The 22,095-nt window shown below is 44.1% G+C and overlaps 1 protein-coding gene across 1 annotated transcript in view; it reads right to left on the bottom strand.

The window, feature by feature from the left end:
• Positions 1-18,246, bottom strand: part of LOC119161859 (DNA (cytosine-5)-methyltransferase 3B-like) — a 58,323-nt gene extending 40,077 nt beyond the window's left edge. The window contains exons 1-5 of the mRNA XM_075876881.1: positions 18,230-18,246; positions 18,017-18,111; positions 12,498-12,643; positions 12,079-12,169; positions 9,805-9,956 (exon numbers count right to left, since the gene is read on the bottom strand). Coding sequence (XP_075732996.1) covers positions 9,805-9,956; positions 12,079-12,169; positions 12,498-12,643; positions 18,017-18,111; positions 18,230-18,246 — 501 coding nt within the window. The remainder of the gene's footprint in view (positions 1-9,804; positions 9,957-12,078; positions 12,170-12,497; positions 12,644-18,016; positions 18,112-18,229) is intronic.
• Between the last annotated feature and the right edge of the window lie 3,849 nt (positions 18,247-22,095).

Below are 22,095 nucleotides of genomic sequence, written 5' to 3'. Positions count from 1 at the left end.
GCTATCACTACACGTCAGTGCCGCGTGTGCCAAGAGAACCAGAGAACTTCATGGCCAGTGGCAATGACGCCGTGGCTGTTCCCAGAGAGGCCGGGGTCGAAAATTTACATTGACTTTGCTGGACCTCTCAGAAATCGGTACTTGCTGATTGTCACCGATACCTTCTCAAACTTGATAGAAGTCGCTCTTGTGACAACATCATCGACAGAGGCCACCATTCTATGCTTGTGCACCATGTTTAGTACCCGTGGGTTTCTGGACATAATCGTGTCTGATAATGGGTCAGACTTCGTGAGTGCCAGTTTCAAGGAATTCCTCCAATGAAAGGGCATTGAGCATGTTCTTACACCACCTTACTGTTCCGCTTTGAATGGTGCTGCAGAACATGCAGTTCAAACAATCAAGGGAAAGCTGAAGAAGGCAGTGCATAGAAGCTTTGCATGCCAGCTAGCACGAATCCTTCTGAACTACCGATCAACGCAGCATGAAACTACGGGATGCTCACCGGCTGAGATGATGATAGGACAGAAGCTGAGGACAGCTTTGACCCTCTTACACACCGAAATGAGGTCCAGAGTCTCGACAAAGCAGCTCCAGCAGAAGGTAGCACATCAGAAGAACATCCACCCCGCGCCGATTGCGCAACCAGGGGTGCTGTCTATGTGAGTAATTTTCGAGACGGTCCACCCTGGGTACCTGCGGCACTTACTTCCACGTCGGGTGACCACATTACTATTGTGACACTGCGAAATGGTCGACTCTGGAGGCGACACCGGGAGCATTTGCGCCCTGACTTCACCACACCTGACGCGCCCTTGGACGCCGCCGTAGAGGGTCAGGTCTTTCTGCATGGTACGAGTGCACGTGACGAACAGAACAGTATCTGACAACCTCATTTATCATTTAGACACCGACGGTCAGGATGAAGCGCAACCTGGGGAAGCTTCAGCAGATGTGCCAGTTGCTTCATCCCTCTCCGTGTCTCAGCCGCAAACTCCACCTATGTGAAGAAGCTCAAGAGCAAGACGTTCTCTGGAGCGCTGTTCGCCGTAAACGCCTTGGACTCCGTTTTTCCAGTGCGGGTGAGGAGGAGTTTGTTGTCTCACCATGCATCTGGCAGAGGAGCATGACACTTGGGGCCACGGCACCCAGGGAAGCACTCGTGTTTCCACGGCGCAGCTCGCAAAGCACACAGTGGAAATAAAGTCATTTAGTCACTGGAGTCTGTGTTGGTTGGTCGCTTGCTTTTATTCTCCGACTACACGCGGAGCCCGCTCCGCGTGTAGTCGGATTTTAAGACACATGGGCATAACATGTGTCTTAAAATCCTTGAATACATTCTAAAAAGAACATTGAATGCTGTCATGAGGTTGACCTAAACTCATAGTAAAAAGATTCCGGAATGTCAACCTCGGGACTATATGAGGATGATCTGGGGCCGGACAAACGGACGATAATAATACCAGTCGAGATTCATTTGAGCATGACCTCAGGTCGTCTTTTTGTAGTGGGTAGGGCGTTCTCAGGACAACCTCAGGTCATTGAGTGTTGTTGGGTACTTTGACTCTACTGATCTGGAAAGCCTGATGATTCCCTTGATTGTGTGAAATCTTCCTCTTTATAGGATCTCGATATAACCAAAACGAACGAGAACCCATGTGTGTTGCAATGCGATACAACATGCATCAATCTCCTTTACAAACTGACGCACTCTTTACCAAACGTTAACACATAGGCTGCTTTGTTTTGATCTGATTGCTATATAGATTTTAACGTCCCGCAACCGGCATATAATTAAAAGAGACACCATAGCAGGGGGGCTCCAGAAATTTGTATCACCTGGAGTTCTTTAATGTGCACCCTAATCTGAACACATGTGCCTGCAGCATTTTTGCTTCTATCAAAAATGCAGCTGCCGTAGCCGGGATTCCATTCGGCGACGTGCGGGTTGGCAGATGAGTGCCTTAGCTACAAAACCACTGAGGCGGGGTATTCCAAGAAACAGGAAACGTCGTATAAACTCCTCGAAATGACTAGAAAAGTATGCGGACATCTAGGTATATTATTTGACGTTCAATAAACGTTCTTCAAAAGAAGTTTTTTAGAAAGAAAACATTGAAAAAATGTTGTTTACAATAAGTCTTTTCCAAAACGTTTACTACAAGTTACAAGTTATTTTCTAGAATTTTTGGTAGAATTTGCGGATAAAGTCTTGATTGTTCATGCAATATATGCAGGGTATTTTTTGTTTTTTTAATAAAAACAATATTCCCTTTGCATATTTATGTGGCATACATTTTTACATATTTATTACATACTTAAATGTAATAATTGAGCTCTATAGTCAGCATTGGGAAATTAAGATGCACAAACACGATGTGCGCATGTGCGGCTAGAACAATTTTTACTTGTCTGGACGTGTTTATCCGCCGCTCAGTTGTCTCTCGTAGGAGCATGTTTGAGTCGATTTCTGTTGTGTTTTAAAAGTGTGCTTGCGCTTTGTGTTCATGTTTTGTGTTCTGCCAGTGTTGCTGACTACGAAGACGCGCTATACTCAAGCAAAGACTTGTGGGTTCGTATTGTGGAGCACTCGCCAAGTATGTACCACAGTGCTGCTGTCGGTGCTTTGTTATCACTGCGTTCACCAAGTTTTTTCTACCATGTGCACGATAAGTGAGCTTTTGTTTACATGGGGAACCAACTTTTTTCTGTAGTACTTCAGCAGTGTAAAGGCAAAGTTGTGCGAAGTTAAGCGCGGACAAGATTTTTGGTTTTTGTGAAGTGTGAAGCATGCACGTGTAGCAGGAATTCGGCAGCACATTCGAGCAGAGTTGTGGCAGCTGTCCGCATCTGTTAGCAGTGCTCGCAAGTGATCCCTATTTCTGTTTATTATTTCTGGGGTGTTTCTTAGCTGTAGGCGTTGATACCTGTTCATATTGTGCGCTATTGAAATGAAAGTGTCTAAGGCAGTTTCATCTGCTGTACATTCCCTTTTAAACAGCTACAGAATCGCTATACGTTGTGACCACTATCAGAAAAGTTTTTTCTTTGCAAGTGGCTGAATGTAGGCCGGTTTGTGCATCTGTACTGGCACGTGTCTTTATAAACTACCGTGATACTCGAGTTGATACGTGTTCATGTGCAGTGTGTTGCATCATCTTAGGTGGGGCTCGCAAAGATTGCACTTACGCTTAGGTGTTCATGCAGCTCGTTTAGTAAAATTGCAACTTTTCGTATACATCAGCAACATAGGTTGCCTCAATTGGGAAATTTTAAGCCATTCGTTTATCCTGAACTGTATTTTAGAACGAATATTTCATGGCTAATTGTGGCCAAATTAGTGTACCTTACTGCATAACCACTAATTCAGTCATTAGTCCACGCGATCGAGCACCAAAGATTTTATTCAGCTTGTTTACACTATGTATTTTGCTTTGGTTTATTAAATATTTTATGCACCTCACCCAACCTTGCTGTTGAAACTTTGCTAAACACTTTTACCTGTACGAACATTAGGCATAGTTTATAGCATCACCTTCAATGAAATTTTCTGTATAATGACAAGCTTAACAACGAATAGCATAAAGTGAACTTTTTAGGCATGCGCTATAGATGTTGACGGAATCTGTGGTATGCACAGAATGAATATTTTATTTATCACTCAAAAAGCATGATACTGCTATAAATCATGGTAAGCATGCATAAGTCATGCACGTATTGCTCTTAAAAGGCGAAATTGGACACCATATTTATTTGAGAAGAATAAATATAGACTGGAAGTTTTCAAGCTATTGGCACTGAAGAAATTCTACAAATTCGGAAAGCAGTTTCAATAAACCTTATTGTTAAATCGTGGTCAATAGCTTCCAAGATTCTGGTTCCCGGAGATTGTTGCAGAAGTTTGCATGCTTTATTAGGATGGTGTGTGGTTCAAGGTGGGGGCTTCGTATGTTTTTTTTTTTTCATTGAACAGCGTCTGATGCTTGAGTGATAGGTACTACCTATTTAGCCAACCAGAATCATTGAAATTGATGACCATAGTTTGGCAGCACACAAGAGTAATTTAGTGGCACCAATTTCTGAGATCATAGGTATAATCATCCCAGTGTGAGCAGCCTGAAAAAAGCTACATTAGTTGTATTTGAAATCAAATTCATGTTCAATATTATAGGTTATCTTCAACGGATACTTGCATTTTCTTTTCAGTTGCATTTTCTTTCATAAGGTTGCAACTGTGTTTGCCAAGAACATCAAGAAAGTATGCATGTAACATCTTTAGTTTGTGTACATCCTGCTCGTTTCAAGACACATTGTCCCAAATCATTTTAAATATACTGACAAATTCAGTTTTTCTAAGAGACTCATGTCACTAAATTGTTTTTTTGGTGTTTCCATCGCAGCCTATGCATGCACCTCGTACAAACTAAGTGTGAAAAAATTCCGGACAAGCCTGTCATCAATGGTGGCTCGTGGAAAAGTTGGCTACTGAATGTACAGCAGCTGCACATGGCTTCTGTTTCCTATAGAAAGGGAGCTTCACTGAGCCACCTGGTTGCTGTGTTCAAGTAGCTCGAATGTACAGGATTTTCAACATTGAAGCTTTGTTTTTTTTAAAAGTCAGTGCTGTACGTTGTGTGTGTAAAAGCCACCTTTGCAGATAGCTAAGTGTTCAGGGGAACACAATGTGCAACAATAATTATCACTGTCAGCCATGCCCTTGAATAAGATTCAATAATGAACTTATTAGTGACTGTAGCAGGCGGCCATGCACGTAATAAAAATTTCAGCCAGTCTCATTTTCACATAGGTCCAAATAATTCTGGCAATTCTGTGCTCAGATGTCCCGCAGGAAAGTTTAGCTGTGGTTTGTATCATTATGAATGCAGGACAGAGAGCACTAGCACACAGCTACTACTCCCTCAGGTGCCTCATATAATCTGACCATGGGTCAAAGCCATAGACAAGCATTTTAATAGTCACCTTTTTACTACCGGCTGGTGATAGCAAGGACTGACTGCTCATCCCACCAGGGAGTAATGTTTTGCTGATCCTCACTGCCTTTCATGCGTAATCGTGAAAATCACAATAAACTTCCAAGTGGAATATCTCAGAGCATAGATATGCTCGAAGGATTTTTCCCAGTGAGAGTGTGTATAAACATGACGGCCACAAACTGTTCTATGCAAACATACCCACTTACTGAAGGCACCGAAATTTCGGTATTCTTAGTTTATTGGGCAGCTGACAGCATTATTGTCTTACTTTGTGTCCCCCTGGACACATAACTGATCTGCAAAGGCAGTTTTCTGTTCTTAGGGCTGAATTTTATTACAAGCAAAAAGCACATCTCTGAATGTGTCAGTGCTGCTTTCTAAGGTTTCAAGTCATGTTTATTTTTGTATAATCTGCAGTTTGTCACTTAAAATTGAACTTTTTGCATTGCAATAAGGCTGTAGTAAATCAATGGTTTTGTTTTCACTGTAATATTGACTGAATATTTTGTTTTATAGTTTTTATAGCCCTATTTTATTGTCTTTGCGATTTTATTGCCATAAGTGCAATCAAGTAATTTTCTACTGTCATATTTTATCATACCTACCTTTGCCAATACCTACCATGTTTGATATATTACAGTGATACCTAACCATGTTTAACATTGTTAATGAAGACTGACAGAAGGCATTCTGCAATACTGTAGCATTTTTTACAGCACTTTGTTTTTTGTACGAGTATTTTGGGATGGAATTAAAATTCAGGGCGTTGCCAAAACCACAATTTGATTGTGAAACACACATTTTTGGTGAAACCCATTAATTTCAACTACTCATGGTTCTAACATACCTAAACTTAAGTGCACTGGGTGAAAAAAAATCATTTGTTCGACTGCTGCTTTTTGGCTGTAACAAATTCTCTACCTTCATATATTCGCTACTGGGCCAATCTGTTTGCTAAGCTAGCCTGCTAAATTTCATTGCACTGATATAAGTCTGATCGAAGAGAACAGTTTGTGCCTTTTGTATGTGTACAGGTTTCTGGACCAAGTATCTGGCCAGCCCCTAATTGCTTTGTATAATTATAATTACTATAAAGCATGCAAGTTTTGGGACAAAGTGTGCCGGCATTGTTATGTATTATAAAGCTCACAAGCATGCAACAAGATTTGTTGAAATTTTGCATTTACTTTTGAATGCGCAGTATGATACATTCCAGGCAACACCAGAAACAATAATCAGTTGACGTTTAAAAGCCTGTCTTGTCTCCAAGCAAAACAGATTATCATAATGATAGACAGCAGTCACAAATTGTCACAAACCTAATAATTGCAATTTGTTACCGACCCCCATCCAGCCCATCGAACTTTTGCGATTCTTTTCATGACTGCTTAAACCAGATTACTGTTTGTTTCCCAGGTGCGACTATTATTCTTTTAGGCGATTTTAACTTCCTGGACATTCAGTGGTCAGACACTTACCAGTGCTCTATGGCAACGTCATCTGAATCTACCGAATTTCTTTCGATTTGTAACGACTTTGGGCTATCACAATTAGTTCAGCATCCCACACGTGTCACCTTGACTACATCATCACTTCTAGATCTCGTGTTGACGTCATCTCGAGATCTTGTGTCCCCAATAACACTGCTGCCTGGGTTAAGTGATCACGACATAATTCATTTTTCTCTATCGTTTCCACGCTTGCGCTCATCCAACCGTTTTAAAATAATCAGAGATTATAACAGAGCTGACTTTAACACCATCAATACTAAATTATGCTCTTTCTTAGATACTTTTTTCTCTGCAAGTTTTGAACGCACTGCAGAAGATAACTGGAACCTATTTAGAAGTAAAATTTTGGAACTAACTAATAAATATATTCTGGTAAGAAAGGTGTACTGCAATACTAATTCTCCCTGGTACAACCGACACTTAAATAGACTCTCTAACCGCAAGAAAAGACTGTTGAGAGCTGCGAGGACATCCCAGTCTTTGGCTCGATGGCTAGCTTACAAATCTGCAGCTTCTACCTACTTAAGTGAACTAAAAGTAGCTAAATTTACCTTTTTTAACAGAACCTTACCATCAGGGCTGCAAAAAAATCCCAAACAATTTTGGAACATTGTATGAGGTAACAAGCATAGCAACCTGTCTTTAATATCCCAAGGTAATGTAATTCCGGATCATCAGTGTGCATGTTTACTTAACCGTACTTTTGCTGAAACCTTCTCTGAACCATCCAGTAGTAATGATATACTTCTTGCAAAGCCGTTTTATTTTCCCTCAATGGACATCACTGTCATTAGCTCGGAAGGAATACGGTCCATTATAATTAAACTAAAGATTTCATCTTCATGCGGCTGCGATGGTATCACCACAAAATTCTTGAAAAACACGGCAGAGTACTCTTCTCTAATCCTTGAACGAATATTCACACAGTCTCTTCTTACGGCAGTGCTTCCTAACGACTGGTTAATCAATAGGGTGGTACCTTTACATAAGTCCGGAACAACCCACGATCCAGGTAACTTTCGTCCCATCTCTCTCACATCAGTACCATGTAAAATTTTAGAGCATGTCATTTACTCTCACCTTATCAAGATTCTTCAAGACAATGATTTTTTTACACCCGCTCAGCATGGCTTCCGAAAACAGTATTCGTGTGAAACACAGCTTCTACTTTTTACTAATGACTTACACATATCCCTTGACTCTGGAACAATAACTGACTGCATCTTTCTAGATTTCAGCAAAGCCTTTGATAAAGTAACACACTCCCTACTACCACATAAACTAAGCCTATTAAACATTAACTCATATGTGCTCGCTTGGATCCATAGCTTTCTTACTAACCGCTCCCAATACGTATCGGCTAATAATTTCGACTCGTCTACTACACCAGTTCGCTCCGGAGTGCCACAGGGGTCTGTTCTTGGGCCATTGCTGTTCCTAATTTACATTAACGACTTGCCTAACAATATTTCTTCAACAACGCGCCTATTCGCGGATGATTGTGTAATTTATTGCCAAATATCTAATAATAATGACATCACTACCCTCCAAACAGATTTGATTAACGTGCTTAACTGGTGTAAATTATGGCAAATGGAATTAAATGTTTCGAAGTGCAAGTCTATGCGCATTTCACGTAATACTACCGCATGTCCAAATAATTTCCTTAACAGCACCGTACTCGATCCAGTCCCCTCTTATAAATACCTTGGTGTCCATATTACTAAAAACTTATCTTGGAAACATCATATCAACTCTGTCACATGTAAGGCAAACCGGGTTCTAGGATTCATGCGAAGAAACTTTTACATGGCCCCTGTTAATTTAAAAAAGCTTTTTTACATTACGTACGTTCGTCTGCATTTGGAATACCGTCATCAATATAGGACGCTGGTAATATCACTTTAGTTAATGAACTTGAGAGCATTCAGAATCCCGCTGTTAAATTTATATTATCAGATTGTCGCCGTACCGCTAGCGTAACTAACATGAAATCAATTATTAACATTCCTTTACTCGCTACACGCCGTAAGATATCCCGTCTCGTACTCTTCCACAAAATTTACAACAACTCTCTTCTGCGTTCACTTTTAATAACCCCACCGTCATACATTTCAACTCGTACTGACCATGCGCAGAAGGTTTCTGTTCCTCGCTTCAAGGCATCAACATATTCCCACTCATTCCTGCCTAAAACTTGCAAGGATTGAAACTACCTCCCTCAATCAGTTGCATCCATCACCTCGCCTTGCAGTTTTAAAACATCGCTCGATAACATACTTGGTGTTCGAAATGTAAACGTTTGATTTTGTTGTTAGTTTTCTTGTATAATCTACTAGCTGTATAACATAGTTGCAGTTGATAATAGTTGCTTTCCAGTGTTTAATAATGTTCTAGTGTCTTGTCTATGTATTCTTTTCTTTAACATTGTTCGTCAGTGCGCGCTCCCCTCTGCAATGCTGTAAAGCCCTAAGGGTACAATAAATAAATAAATAAATAAATAATTCTTTCAATAAATATGGCACCTATTTTGCTGATTAGAATAATGCTAGCAATATTTTGAAGCCAAATTATGATGCTATGCCTACTTGTCACTTTCAAATGTGAACAGCTAACTGGACCTATTGTAAAATGCTCACATGATACAACAAATAACCAAGGGAAATGCTCAAAAAGCTGGTTTTCACGAAAAATAGATGTCTAAAAAAAGGTGTTAAAAGATCCAGCAAAAGTTTTTTTAGAATCTTGGCAAGAAGTTTACTAGGCTCCTAATATTATAAGTATAGTAAACCTTTACAAAGGTTCGTTAAAAATCTAGAAAGACTTTTCTTTAGAATTCTTCTAGAAGTTTTCTAGCGGTATAATAACGTGGCATTAGCACAGCTACTGGAGGTTTTCAAGCTGCTTAGGTTTAAATAACGTCTTACCAAGACTTCTTGATATACTTTTGGACTATTCTTTTAGGACATTTACGAGAAGTTTTTTAGCTTTTCTTTTGTTTCATGGGAGATGTTCTGCTTTGTCTCATGTACGACTTTCTACATACAGGTGTAATCCTAAATACCTCAAAAGAAAAGACATGACAGTCTGTGCAGCATTTTCTCAACAAATGCGGGTTTGTATCATGCTGCTCTTATACTGTATCATTCATTGAGGTAGCCCGCCCTATAGGACAATGAGGTCTGTGGACTGTACAAGTGTTCAGTAAAGTCGCATGCATCAACCACAGTACGTACTACTTGCAGAACTTTGTACCTGTTATTGAACTATCCTGCTAAGCATATCCACCAAGCACTCACCTGGAGGAAACGTGAAATGACCCTCCGATACTCCCGTGGCATGGCAACGACGTTTTCAAACATCCAGAAGAGGTGCCTTCCCCCATTTGCTTGTAACACAGTGCGCAAGACTCGGTAGAATTCAAAAAAGAGTATACCCGTGCCTGTTGGATCTGCCGATAAAGAAAAAGCCTTAAAAGATTTGCAGTCAATGAGAATAACACATTATGCGAGGCTTACCTGAACGATATATGTAAGAAGGTGCCTGCCAGATAAAACTCGCAAGCCGGCTGAACAAATTTGTTGTCATGGTAATAATAATTAAGCAGTAGTGAACATTAAAAGATTTGCAGTCAATGAGAATAACACATTATGTGAGGCTTACCTGAACGATCTATGTAAGAAAGTGCCTGCCAGATAAAACTCGCGAGCCGGCTGAACAAATTTGTTGTCATGGTAATAATAATGAAGCAGTAGTGAACATTTTGTAGCGTAGAGATTCACCCGACAATAGTGCATGAAGAAGTGTTAAACAGACACGTGCTTCAAGGCTGTTCACGTGATCAGCAAGTCCAATTTTGTTTCACATTTCCTCGTGTCTTCTGACTCATGTGCTACTCCTCCATCCTACAAAATATTACACCAAAAGCCCAACATGGAAGTTTAATGAGTGTAAGATATAAGAAGTCCTTCTTATAAAAACATATTTACCACTGTGCTTGCTCCCATAAACATGAGCAAGGTTCCCCTCCAGGAGGGAGGGGGCAGAGGTTTGTCGCCCTTTTCTTGTTATGTCAATGTATGACACTGGCTTTGGCCAATCTCCTGCATTACCCCCTACACATGCTCATTGTGGAATTGGCATTTTGGTTCCACTTTTGGAACCGGTTGACTGGCTCCTAAGGGGCATTGTACATATGTATATATAGTGATGCTTGTGTATATAAAAGGAGTCTCTGCTACTGGCTGCTGCCTACTTCTTGTTGGCCGGTGCTGTGTTCTTTGTTCGGCGCGTCTGCCGCACGATATTACACTTATGCCTCTAAATGTATGCTTTAACGCTTATGCTCATGCGTCGACAAATTATGACCCTGCAGCAATGCGCCATGGCACCTTAGCCGCTAGGATAATGCGCTGCTTTGCACAAAGGTACTGCTTATGAGCTATTCATCATGTTTAGCACTCTGGCACTGGTAGTACTTGGTGTGTCCACAGTGTTTTGTTAGGCACCAATGTTGAATCGCCTGCTGGCATCTTCATAAGGATAGACCATGGGGATGCGGATCCACTCTTTTTGGCGGAGCTTTTAGACTCTAAACATACGTCTTTTTTCATTATCCCGCACAAAACAAGAATCAATGTCAGTGTACTACCAAAAGTCAATGGGAACACAATATCAGAGATTCGCACGCTTCGAAACTCATCTGGACGGCAGCTGCACAAGGCGTATCGCCTCGCAAAGCCGAACAGCCCTTCTCTGGTAGCGGCCTGTTCTTCCAATCTAAAGTAGGCATTCAAAAAAGTGTTTATTGCAGAGAAAATGCATTTTTTAAACTGCTCAGATGACCTTGAGTAGCAATGCGTTTCTATTTCATATCTCGCTGGAGTAATAATAACAAGCTTCAGATATCAATATCACGTTCTTTCTGCGAAACCTGCATTCCTCGACTCATTTCATCCTACAAGTATTTCTATACGCTCCACAATAGCGTGTGTCGTACTGGTTATAAACATGGTTATAAATCTTCTTAGTTGCCATGCAAGCCCCTTAATCATGAAAAGTTGACATGAAGCACATTGCCCTTACCCTATCAATTGCATGCGAGACGTAATAAAACAATTATAAAAATTATTCTTGAAAAAACACTGCCCAGAGATGCGATCTATCTTGTGATAGAGGAAGTAGCGGGATTCGATATTGAAGACCTCACCCATTTCAAAGAGAAGAATAGGGACAAAATAATTGGGCTCAACAATTTAGAAACCAGCCCCTCCTACTCCTAAATGATGGCCCCTAAAAGGTGGCCTATTCATGCAGCAGAACAGTGCAGAGTTGGTCTCCCGGGTCCTAGTCAAGCAACATGGCTTTCCACTGCTTCTTATTATTGTGCAGTTAAGGTTATAAACTTCAGAGCGAGCCCACAGAATGCATTTAACATTCGTTTGCTCTCAGAAACTGAAGTATGTATCGCACAAATCACTTTTACTGTGGCATTGACATCAGTTTCCCTAATCTCAGTACCTAAGCACCTTTACAGAGTCACCAAACTTCTGTTTCCTCAGTAGAGTACTCACCATATAGGCCTTTCTTATTTGGGTTGACGTTCGCTAGGTCGTTACATGGGGAGCCACCAATAAGAAGGTCGATGGGACACAGTTCCTGGAGCTGCAGTAAGTACAAGCAGACCTTAGGTCACTGTTTTAACCTATCCTGATTTTATGTACATGCACGCCAGTGCAAAAAGACTGGTCTTGACAGTTGTATTGACTTTTGTAAATTAATTTCTGTCATTCAAAGCACCCCTACCCAGAGAAAATTAGCGTCCTATATCATCGTTTTTTTAGTAAAATTCATCTGGTGCCCAACCTCGCTTAAAACCCGGCATTCTAAATGGCCTAGCTTTAATGAAAATGGTAGTAGAATGGGGTTGATACTGAATACTGGGCACCCTTCTCAGAAATACCAGTCACAACAATACACAAGTGATGCCAACCTTTTGGTCTTTCAGGTGTTCTACTGGCCCCAGGTAAATAATGGAGGATCCATGACGAGTCAGGCCAACATGAATGGCGTCCTTGTCTACTTCACTGGCATAGTATGCCTCCACTGAGAGGCCCAGTTGGTCCAGCACGTACTTTCCTGTCAAACAAGCAAGTCTGTGTAACTAAAAGTACTTAGCATGTGGAAACACTACCATACAGCAGTTTAAGACTCCTCACTATGACTAACGTACAGCAGTTTAAGACTCCTTGCTATGTCTTGAACACTGCCATTGTTTAGAATAAAGCAAAGTATGCTGTTGGCACTGCATACACATGAAACCTAACACAGTGGCTACTGTCCAATGCTTACTAGAGGAGAGCTTGCATGTTGGCCACATTTCATTGCGGGTAATTTGCAGAAAACCTGCTGTTGACACTGCATACACATGAAACCTAACACAGTGGCTACTGTCCAATGCTTACTAGAGGAGAGCTTGCATGTTGGCCACATTTCATTGCGGGTAATTTGGAGAAAACCTCTTCCACTTAGAGATCTCTGGCAACAGTGCCCCTTCCTTGATAAAAAGGTCACAGCCTTGCCGCAAAGGTGAAGCAATGAACGCAATAGCAACAAATTGGAAGGTCACGTAAGGAATGGAAAGTAGATCGAATCATGCCCCAGATTTCTTATGCACAAATAATGCACAAAATGTATGCACAAGTACTGATGAACGCGAATAAGCATCTCAGTTGTTACTTTTGCTCTGTCTGAAAAGCGCACCCTTTTTGCAAACGAAGACCGTGCAGGGAGTGCAGTGAGCTTTGTGCATCTGGTAACTATTAATTAATCGTTTCAGTGAAAGCCATAGGCATAGGGTTCTTCTCACTGCGAGATAAGATCAAGTACGCATGGCTATTCGAGTCTCTATGGGGCAAAGTACACGTGGAAAATGGAAGCGCGTGCCGCCACGCTTTGACGATCTGGTGACACACCCTCATTGTGCCACCTTGGTATAATGCTGAAAATACAACAGTTCCCTCGAGATGGCCATCACCAGGGACAAGTGGTAGATATAAATAGCTTGCCGTTGGAACGCTTCAGAAGGTGCTTCTTCCTGGCTCGATGGCTAAAGCCTCGCACTCACAAGCAAGATGCCGTACGATCGATTTGGTGCGCCGCTGTCTTTTTTTTTCAAAATATTTTTTTTCTTCCACACGAGCATATTTTCGACAGTTAACCTTTGGCGGAAGGGTAAAATAAGGCCCGCACAGTGGTAGAAAATTCGTTAATGCGGGATCGCTGGCCAACAACACTTCGTTGCCGCGAGATACGTAATACATGGGCTTCTATGAACGTTCGCCGGGGATTCGGAAATAATTCGTTGCTGTGGAGATTTCGTACTCGCGAGGTTTCGTCATTGCGGGTTTCGACTGTATTAAGATGATGTTAGCATTTTTCAAAGATTCTGGTTTCCTTCCCATCAGAAGACACTTAGTAAACAGGGGACGAATGGCAACTAAGTATTACTGACTTGGACAAGATCACAAACGTAGGTCTTGAAATAATCTGCAGAAAACGAAAATAATGCACAACAGCCTCGTAAGGGAGCAGTGCTTCGAGATAAGCAATAGTGCACTTGAAGCTGTAAAAAATCTACATCTATTTAGAACATGTATTAACTGGGGAGTCAAATCACAAAATTGAAGTAACTAAAAGAATAAGAATGAGGTGGAGCACATTCGACAAGCACTCTCGAATCTTGACGTGTAGATTGCTGCTATCCCTCAAGAGAAAGATATATACAGCCACATCTTGCCGGTACAAACCTAGGGAGCAGAAACCTAAAGGCGCACAAAGAGGTTTCAGGTGAAACTGAGGACGACGCAGCAAGCGATCGCAAGGAAAATGATATATGTAACCTTAAGAGACAAGAAGAAAGCTGAGTGGATCAGGGAATAAACTGGGGTTAAGGATATCATAGGTAAAATCAAGACGAAATGAACATTAGGCAGTCATGTAGCGCATAAGCAGAAAAACTGCTGGTCAGTAAAGATAGCTGACTGGATTCTCGCAGAAGACAAGCAGGGAAGGGGTTGACAGGAAGTTAGGTAGGCAGATGAGATTAGGAAGTTTGTGGGTATAAAGTGGCAGTAGCAAGCAAAAGATGGTGTTGACTGGCGGAACAATGGAGAGGCATTTGTCCTCCAGTGGAGGTAGTCCGGCTGATGATGATGATGACCATGGTTTTAGAAGTATTTTAGGTGGACTGACAACACCTCTGGAAGCGAAGAACTTCTGTCCCTGTTTTGCAGAAAGGGACCATGGCTCAGGCACAGGTTGCTTCGGGGCCGCGAAAGCAACGAAAAAAAAAAAACTTCCGTTTTTGTTTGATAAGAAGTGCAAAAGTAAATAAAATATTAAAACCGGCGAACAAATACTACATTTTGATGATACAGCGTAGATAGCCACGAAAAATGTTTATTTCACAACATCGAAGATTCGCGATAGGATCATATGTTTTCGCATTCACAAGCATCAGATCATGAATTGAAACATGTGATGGTGAATTCCTGTGTAATTAAGACTAAAGTTAGCTCTTCATTGAAGTAATACTTACATAGTAGGTAGACAAAAATAACTTGTTAGTCGAAGTCTTGCAGTAGAAAAAGGTAATTTAGATTTTTGCCCCAGCGATCGCACTTTTATGAAGCAGGCCTGAGTGATTGGCGATCAGAAGCGTGTGAACTTGAGCTTCTTGGTACATAATTATTGTAAAAAAACAGCGCGAAAAAACAAAAGACGCGACGGACGAAACAACATTCTGTGATGCCAGTGCACATTACAGAACACGACATTTTCAAAAAATCCTGAGCTTTTCACTACTGTGTGCCTCATATTCATATTGTGGTTTCAGTGCATAAAACTGCAGATATTTTCATTGTTAACAAGTGTAGTTTTCCTTCTGGGAGAGGAGAACGGCACATGTAGGTAGGGATTTTTAAGCAAAGGACTAATCCTTAACTAAAAAACGGCACGTTTTAATTCAGCAATGTAGAAAGTCGTTCATATCTAAATGGCCACAAAGAGAATAGAAGAGTACTTCAACTCAAAAGGAAAGCAGTAATGAAGACACAAGTGAAAAATGAAAGCTATGCACTTTAACTACAAGGTAGCGATTTACTGGACTAGCTTTGAGAGCTTGCGCCACTTTTTAGACTTGTTCGCCTCATTCTTTTTCATTGGTTTGCAATATTGGCGCATACGCACTCCTACATAATAGTGGAGCACTTTTGTCATTATGTCTACTTTAGGTTCCTTACGTGGAAATAAGTGATTGTAGTTATCTAACACAAATTCAATAGTCAAATTATACAATTCCTTATCACCGGCGCGCTTCGGAAATTTTCGCTCAGCTTCTATCCGCTCAGATCGGGCAGATCAAATATGGGCCATCCAGCGAGCACGGGAGGCGGCTGAGAGACAGGGTCTCTCCACCACCCATAGCGCAGCTTGGGACCCATGCCTCAATCTGCTGGTTAAATAAAGTTTACTCACTCACTCACTCACTCACTCACTTCTTTCAAAAGATCCAATAGCACGGCATTAGGGTGTGTAAGTCCTCGTCTCATTTTAAAAACTACAAGAACTGATGCAGCTCTTTACATATCAGATGTTCCTGTCAGTCTAAGCTTGCACTTAAAAAAAGTTGTACTTTTTAGGAGTTGTCGGCAATAAAACTCGCATACATAATAAAATATGCAGTTGGTATAATGATGTCTGATGCAGGAATTCAGTTAAATGCATCGTCACACTCAATCTTATCTTGCATCAATCCGTCATGCCTGTTCTTATGCTCAACCAAACATGACTGGCTGGCCAGATCCTCCTTGAAAGATGATGTTAAATCATGCAAGCTAAGGAGTTGTCGCTCTTCACTAGAAAGTAACTGGCCATTCCTGTGCTTGGGTGGCTTTATGAGACTGTAAATGGATAGAATGCTATATAATTGCAAGATCGCTGGCAAGCAGGAATGTTCATTTTGGCCTCCAGCTTGGCGTAACAAACACCAAAAAACTTTTCAAAAACATCTGCGTTAAACTTTGCAATTCACACATATTTGAAGTCTTATTTCTTTAACAAGTAGTTTGACAGCTGAATTGTCAACAGAATAGTAGCTCGCAAGCCCTCAGCAGTAGTTCGTGATAAAAAATTATGAAGATCAATTCATCCTGCCTTGACTTCTTCCTCCCAATTATTGAGCCATTGTTGAGAAAGCTCTACCACTTCAAAATCCTTTCCGCCTAATTTTAGACCCTCCTTAGGGTGTCTGCAATTCATGGCACCAAAAATGTGTTTAATTCGCACTGTGGAATTGACTTTTTTCATGCATGTGTTATAGCCAAGTTTGCACGGGGGTGCAAAACATCTTTTTCCCATTTCAGGACTTGCTCACATGAACAGCATGGACTCTCATCATGCACACACAAAAAAACAATGAAAGCAGGAGTGCAACATGACAACTGCTTTGTCTGAACAACACTGTGGTCTGAACGGCACCAACTGCTTTGTCTGAACAACACCATGGTCTGAACGGCACCAGCTCACTGCTCGCACAGCTGTGAGCCACCCACGTGACTGCTTCTGCCATCTTATGGCATGGTAGAGCGGAAGAACCAAAGTTGAGCGCAGCGAGCACGCGACGATGGCGCTCCGTCGTTCCACCTGTATTTCACCATGACGACATATATGGTGGATGACGTCGACACTGATGCCGGCGGCAAAGTCCAGCTGAGAGTGTTCATATAATTGATATCGCAATAAAAATAAATCTGTTCGCTGTTGCACATCACTGAGGTACTCGAGTCGTGGTTTCGGTAAATGAACCAAAACAATATTTACATTGCCATAGGCAAAATTGTGGACTATTCCAATAAAGTGCACTGGTCCAGAGCAAAAATTTGAGGTATACCCCTGAGTTCGTGGCCATAACTGCTTTTTTTTAGAAACCAAAGGCATTCGCACCAACACCGCCAACATCAGAATTTCTGCAAAACAAGCTCCTTAATGCTTCGCAATTAAAAACAACACTAAAAAGTGGGACGACCTTCCGGCCATTGCCACACTTGCGTTGAAGTAGTAATTACTGGCTGGTTGACGTTGTAGTGACGTGCCTGGGTAGTGCGGACGCCGCTAGCCGAGCCAAAAGTGGGCGTGAAGCCCGCGAAGAGTGACCCGACAACGCGTAGTTCACAAACAGCAAAAAGCCCAGTTTAATGCCTACCGATGCCTTTTATACAGAGTGGGGGCGCCACCTCCCAGTTACTAGAAGCAACAGGTGGCATCGTCTACATTCCTCTTTCCGGAGCTCTCAAACACAAGTGTTCCAAAAGAGCACCACCAAGAAAAAGTCCTTGCAGCAGTCTCACAAATTCAGTCTCCGAGGTGGCACCACACGCCGGCCGTATCGTGTGTAACGGTGACCTGGCGATCCTGCAGCAGATGCAGGAGCTGGAGTGTCTGATGCGTTACCGGTTGCTGCCTGCTGTGGTCCGGGAGATGGCGCCGATGTCGGGGCTGCAGGGTTGGGGATTCGCGTCTCATCTGAGGGGGCCGACTGAGGATTGCTGCAGGGGACAAGGTGTCTGCGGTTTCTCACTAGTATGCCACTGGGCGTCTGGACGATGTACGAGCGGGTCCCTGAGCTGGGCTTAGGACCGTCCCCCTTGCCCGCGTGTCACGCACCCAGACTTCCTCCCCATCGTCGAGAGCACGAAGGTCATGCGCTGCGTGTCAGTTATTGTAGTCTCTCTGTTGTCTTCATCTCTGGGCGACATCTCTGTCATTGAATTCTTTCACCTGGGGCCAATCTGGAACAAGGCTTTGAGCCGTGGCTGGCACACAAGTTCGCAGAGAGCGTCCCATGAGCAGTTGGGCCGGGCTGTAGCCAGACACACCGGGAGTGGTACGGTATGCTAGCAGAGCCAGAAACGGGTCTGTGGCCTTCAGAAACAACTCCTTGATCGTGCGAACCATGCGCTCTGTTTTGCCGTTCGACTGCGGGTAGCGTGGACTGCTCGTGACATGCGTGAAACCGTATGTCTTCCCAAAGTCCTCAAAAGCTTTGCAGAAAAACTGTGGCCCATTGTCGCTGACAACAGTCACCGGGATGCCGTGTCGGGCAAATGTGCTCTTGATCGCAGAAATAACGGCTCCCGCAGAAGTGGACTGGAGTGTGAGGACCTCAGGGTACCGAGAACGGTAGTCGACAACCACCAGGAACTCTTGATTAGCAAAATGAAACAAGTCAATGGCCACCCTTTCCCACGGAGCTGATGGTGTCTCGGTCGCAATCATGGGCTCACAGCGTTGAACGCGTATAGAAGCACATGCTGGGCAGCTCTCTACGGCTGCTTTAACCTGGCTATTGAGACCGGGCCACCACATAGAGCCTCGGGCCACCGCCAAGCACCGATTGACGCCTTGGTGACCATCGTGCAGCAGGTTCACGATGTCTCTGCGTAGTGCTGCGGGCACAACTAGGCATCCGCCCAAGAACAGCATGTTCTCGCATACAGTGAAGTCTCCCCGGTGGTCCCAGTAACGCGTCATGTTGAGTGGCAGACGGTCTCGTCGAGGCCACCCTTTTATGCAGTATGCTTTCAGCATTGAGCACTCGCCGTCTGAAGTTTGGTGAGACCTGAAGTCTTCAAGACGTACGACCAGGGTTTAAGGAAGGGCCGCCACAACCAGAGACACAAAAATTTCTGTGCTGTCCTCTTCGGACGTGGAAGAGCTTTCGGGATTCCTAGAGAGGGTGTCTGCCATGGCCAGGTACTTCCCTGGAACATATTTGACTGTGAACTGATATCGCATGAGCCTTATGCGAAATCTTTGGATGCGAGGGGGCATGAGGTTCAGATCGGCGGAACCAAGCAACCTGACGAGCGGCTGATGATCGGTTTCAACGACAAAGCTGAGTCCACGCAGGAATTCTTCAAACCTCTCGATAGCCCAAGAGACACCAAGCGCTTCTTTCTCAATCTGACTGTACCGCTGCTCAGCGGTAGTCAGTGCTCTTGATGCGAACGCGACAGCCCGTCGCTCTCCCGTCTGTTGCTCCTGCAAGATAACCGCACCTAGCCCAAACGAGCTGGCATCTGCCGACACAAGGGTGGGTAGCTCTGGATTGTAGCTGGCCATACAAGCATTAGTAGCCACCATTCCCTTCAATGTCTCGAAAGAGGTTGCTTGCGCATGATCCCAGGTCCAGACTGCGTTCTTGTTCAACAGGAGCTATATCGGTGTAGTGACAGCAGACAGGTTCGGTAAAAATCTTCCAATGTGGTTCAGCATGCCCAGAAAACGATGGACGCCATGCGTATCTGTCGGCGGCTTCATGTTCACTATAGCAGATACCTTGTCAGCGTCAGCCGAGATGCCACTGGCGCTCACCACTACACCAAGGAACTTGACGAAAGATACCCCGAAGGAGCATTTCGAGGCATTTAACGTAATGCCTGCTTGTTCTAACTTGTGAAGGACTGCTTGGAGTCTGCTGTCATGCTCGGAACGGGTCCTGCCGAATACTAGAATGTCATCTACCATGTTGACACACCCTTCCAGGCCCTCTAGAATCCGAGACATTTGGCGCTGAAATACTTCGGGAGCGGACGTGATGCCGAAGGGCAGGCGGCGGTAGCAGTAGCGTCCAAACGGTGTTATGAAAGTAGTCAGCTCCTGACAGCTTTCCAATAGCCTTACTTGATGAAACCCCAATTTTGCATCAAGTTTGGAGAAGACCGCGGCATTGCCAAGACGGCCAAGTACCTGGTCCACTGTGGGCATAAGGTGTCTCTCCCGAAGAACTACTTGGTTCAACTTCGTGAGGTCAACACAAATTCTGTATGCGCCATCGGCTTTGGGTACCAGCACAATACCAGCATACCAAGGGGTTGGCACTGTGACTCGCCGGATGACCCCGTCCCTTTCAAAGGCATCTAAGTCCTTCTTGACTACGCCTTCGAGGGGAATAGGGATGCGCCTAGGAACGCTGAGAGAAAATGGAATCGCTCTCGGCTTGATACGAATGTGGTATTCTTCAGGCATCTCGCCAAGGCCTGAGAACAGTGAAGCTGCGGCCTTGTCTGACGTTAAAGGCCTATTTGGAGCTTCCACATCTTCCATGGTGTCAACAAACTGGACGACTCCCAGGTACATTACCGCCGAGTACCCCAGCAGAGGAGAGTCAACGTCTGCTATAACGTACAACGTTTTGCATACCGACCAACCTCGCCACGACAAGGTAGCAGGAAACGTCCCAAGCAACCTTAGGCGGCAGTGGCCCGGCCCCATCAACCGTTCATTATCGGGTTTGTCAAGGCCTACTGGGCACCCGGCGAAGCTCGGAGGTACGACCGAAACGTCCGCCCCAGTATCCACTTTGAATTGAAGGGGGCGTCCGTTGACATGAACAACAACTTGCCGGCGTTCTGTTTGCGAGGCATCCACGGCAAAGAGCTGGATTTGGCTCAAACGCCTAGCATTATTCGAGCAGCAAACCACCGCGAAGTGTCCCTTCTTGCGACATTGGTTGCACGTGGCCCACCGTGCTGGGCACTCAGATCGCAGATGAGGGGCGTGGCCGCGAAAATCGCATGCTGCCTTCGGGCCGGCGCAGTACTCGGGAGGCCGACAGACATTACTTTTACTTTGGGCAGCTTCGCATGCTGGGGCGTTGGCCATTCGGTACTGGTTGTTCGCAACGGCGTCGACGTTCAGTGCGTCTGGTGTAAGGCCTGTCCCCTGACACAGCAATTTCTCATTTTCAGCGTCTTCGTACTGACGCACTGAGCGCCTCGTCCAGTGTAAGCTTTGGATTGTGGCAGAACTGGTCGGTCAAGCATGAGTCACGGAAACCTACGATAAATCTGTCCTGAACGAGCCGGTCGTCGATTTCCCGAGAGGCATAGTTGCACTTCTTCACGAGATTTGAGAGCGCCGTGAAAAACGCGTCGACTGACTCACCTACCGCTTGCGTGCACTTGTGGAACCTGCTCGACTCGTATACCTCGTTGACGGGGTGTACAAAATATCCCGAAAGACTTGTTGTCACGCCGGAGTACGAGCGATAGGCCTCGGCGTCTGACATGAGAGACGAAAGCACCTTGCAACCTTGGGGACCCATACAGTACAGGAGCGTGCGTACCTTGGTTTCTTCGGGGGCGGAGGACAGTCCTGAGGCGAAGGAGTAATCCTCGAATTGTTGAAGCCACGCCGTCCATTGGGCTGGGTTGTCAAAAGTGAACTGTGGCAGAGTTCGCAATGTGAAGCTGGCGGTCACGGCGGAGGCGGTGGCTGGGTTATCCTGCATGTTGCACGGTTGTCGCAGCACCCCACTTCTGACACCATGTAGTGACGTGCCCGGGTAGCGGGGACGCCGCTGGCCGAGCCAAAAGTGGGCGTGAAGCCCACGAAGAATGACCCGACATCGCGTAGTTCACAAACAGCAAAAAGACCCGTTTAATGCCCACCGATGCCTTTTATACAGAGTGTGGGCGCCACCTCCCAGTTACTAGAAACAACAGGTGGCGTCCTCTACAGACCTCTTA

The sequence above is a fragment of the Rhipicephalus microplus genome, chromosome X, assembly GCF_043290135.1.
Source record: "Rhipicephalus microplus isolate Deutch F79 chromosome X, USDA_Rmic, whole genome shotgun sequence".
In the NCBI taxonomy this organism is placed as follows: Eukaryota; Metazoa; Arthropoda; class Arachnida; order Ixodida; family Ixodidae; genus Rhipicephalus; species Rhipicephalus microplus.
Note: the sequence above shows the minus strand (reverse complement) of the source record. Positions and strands in the feature narration are given on the sequence as shown.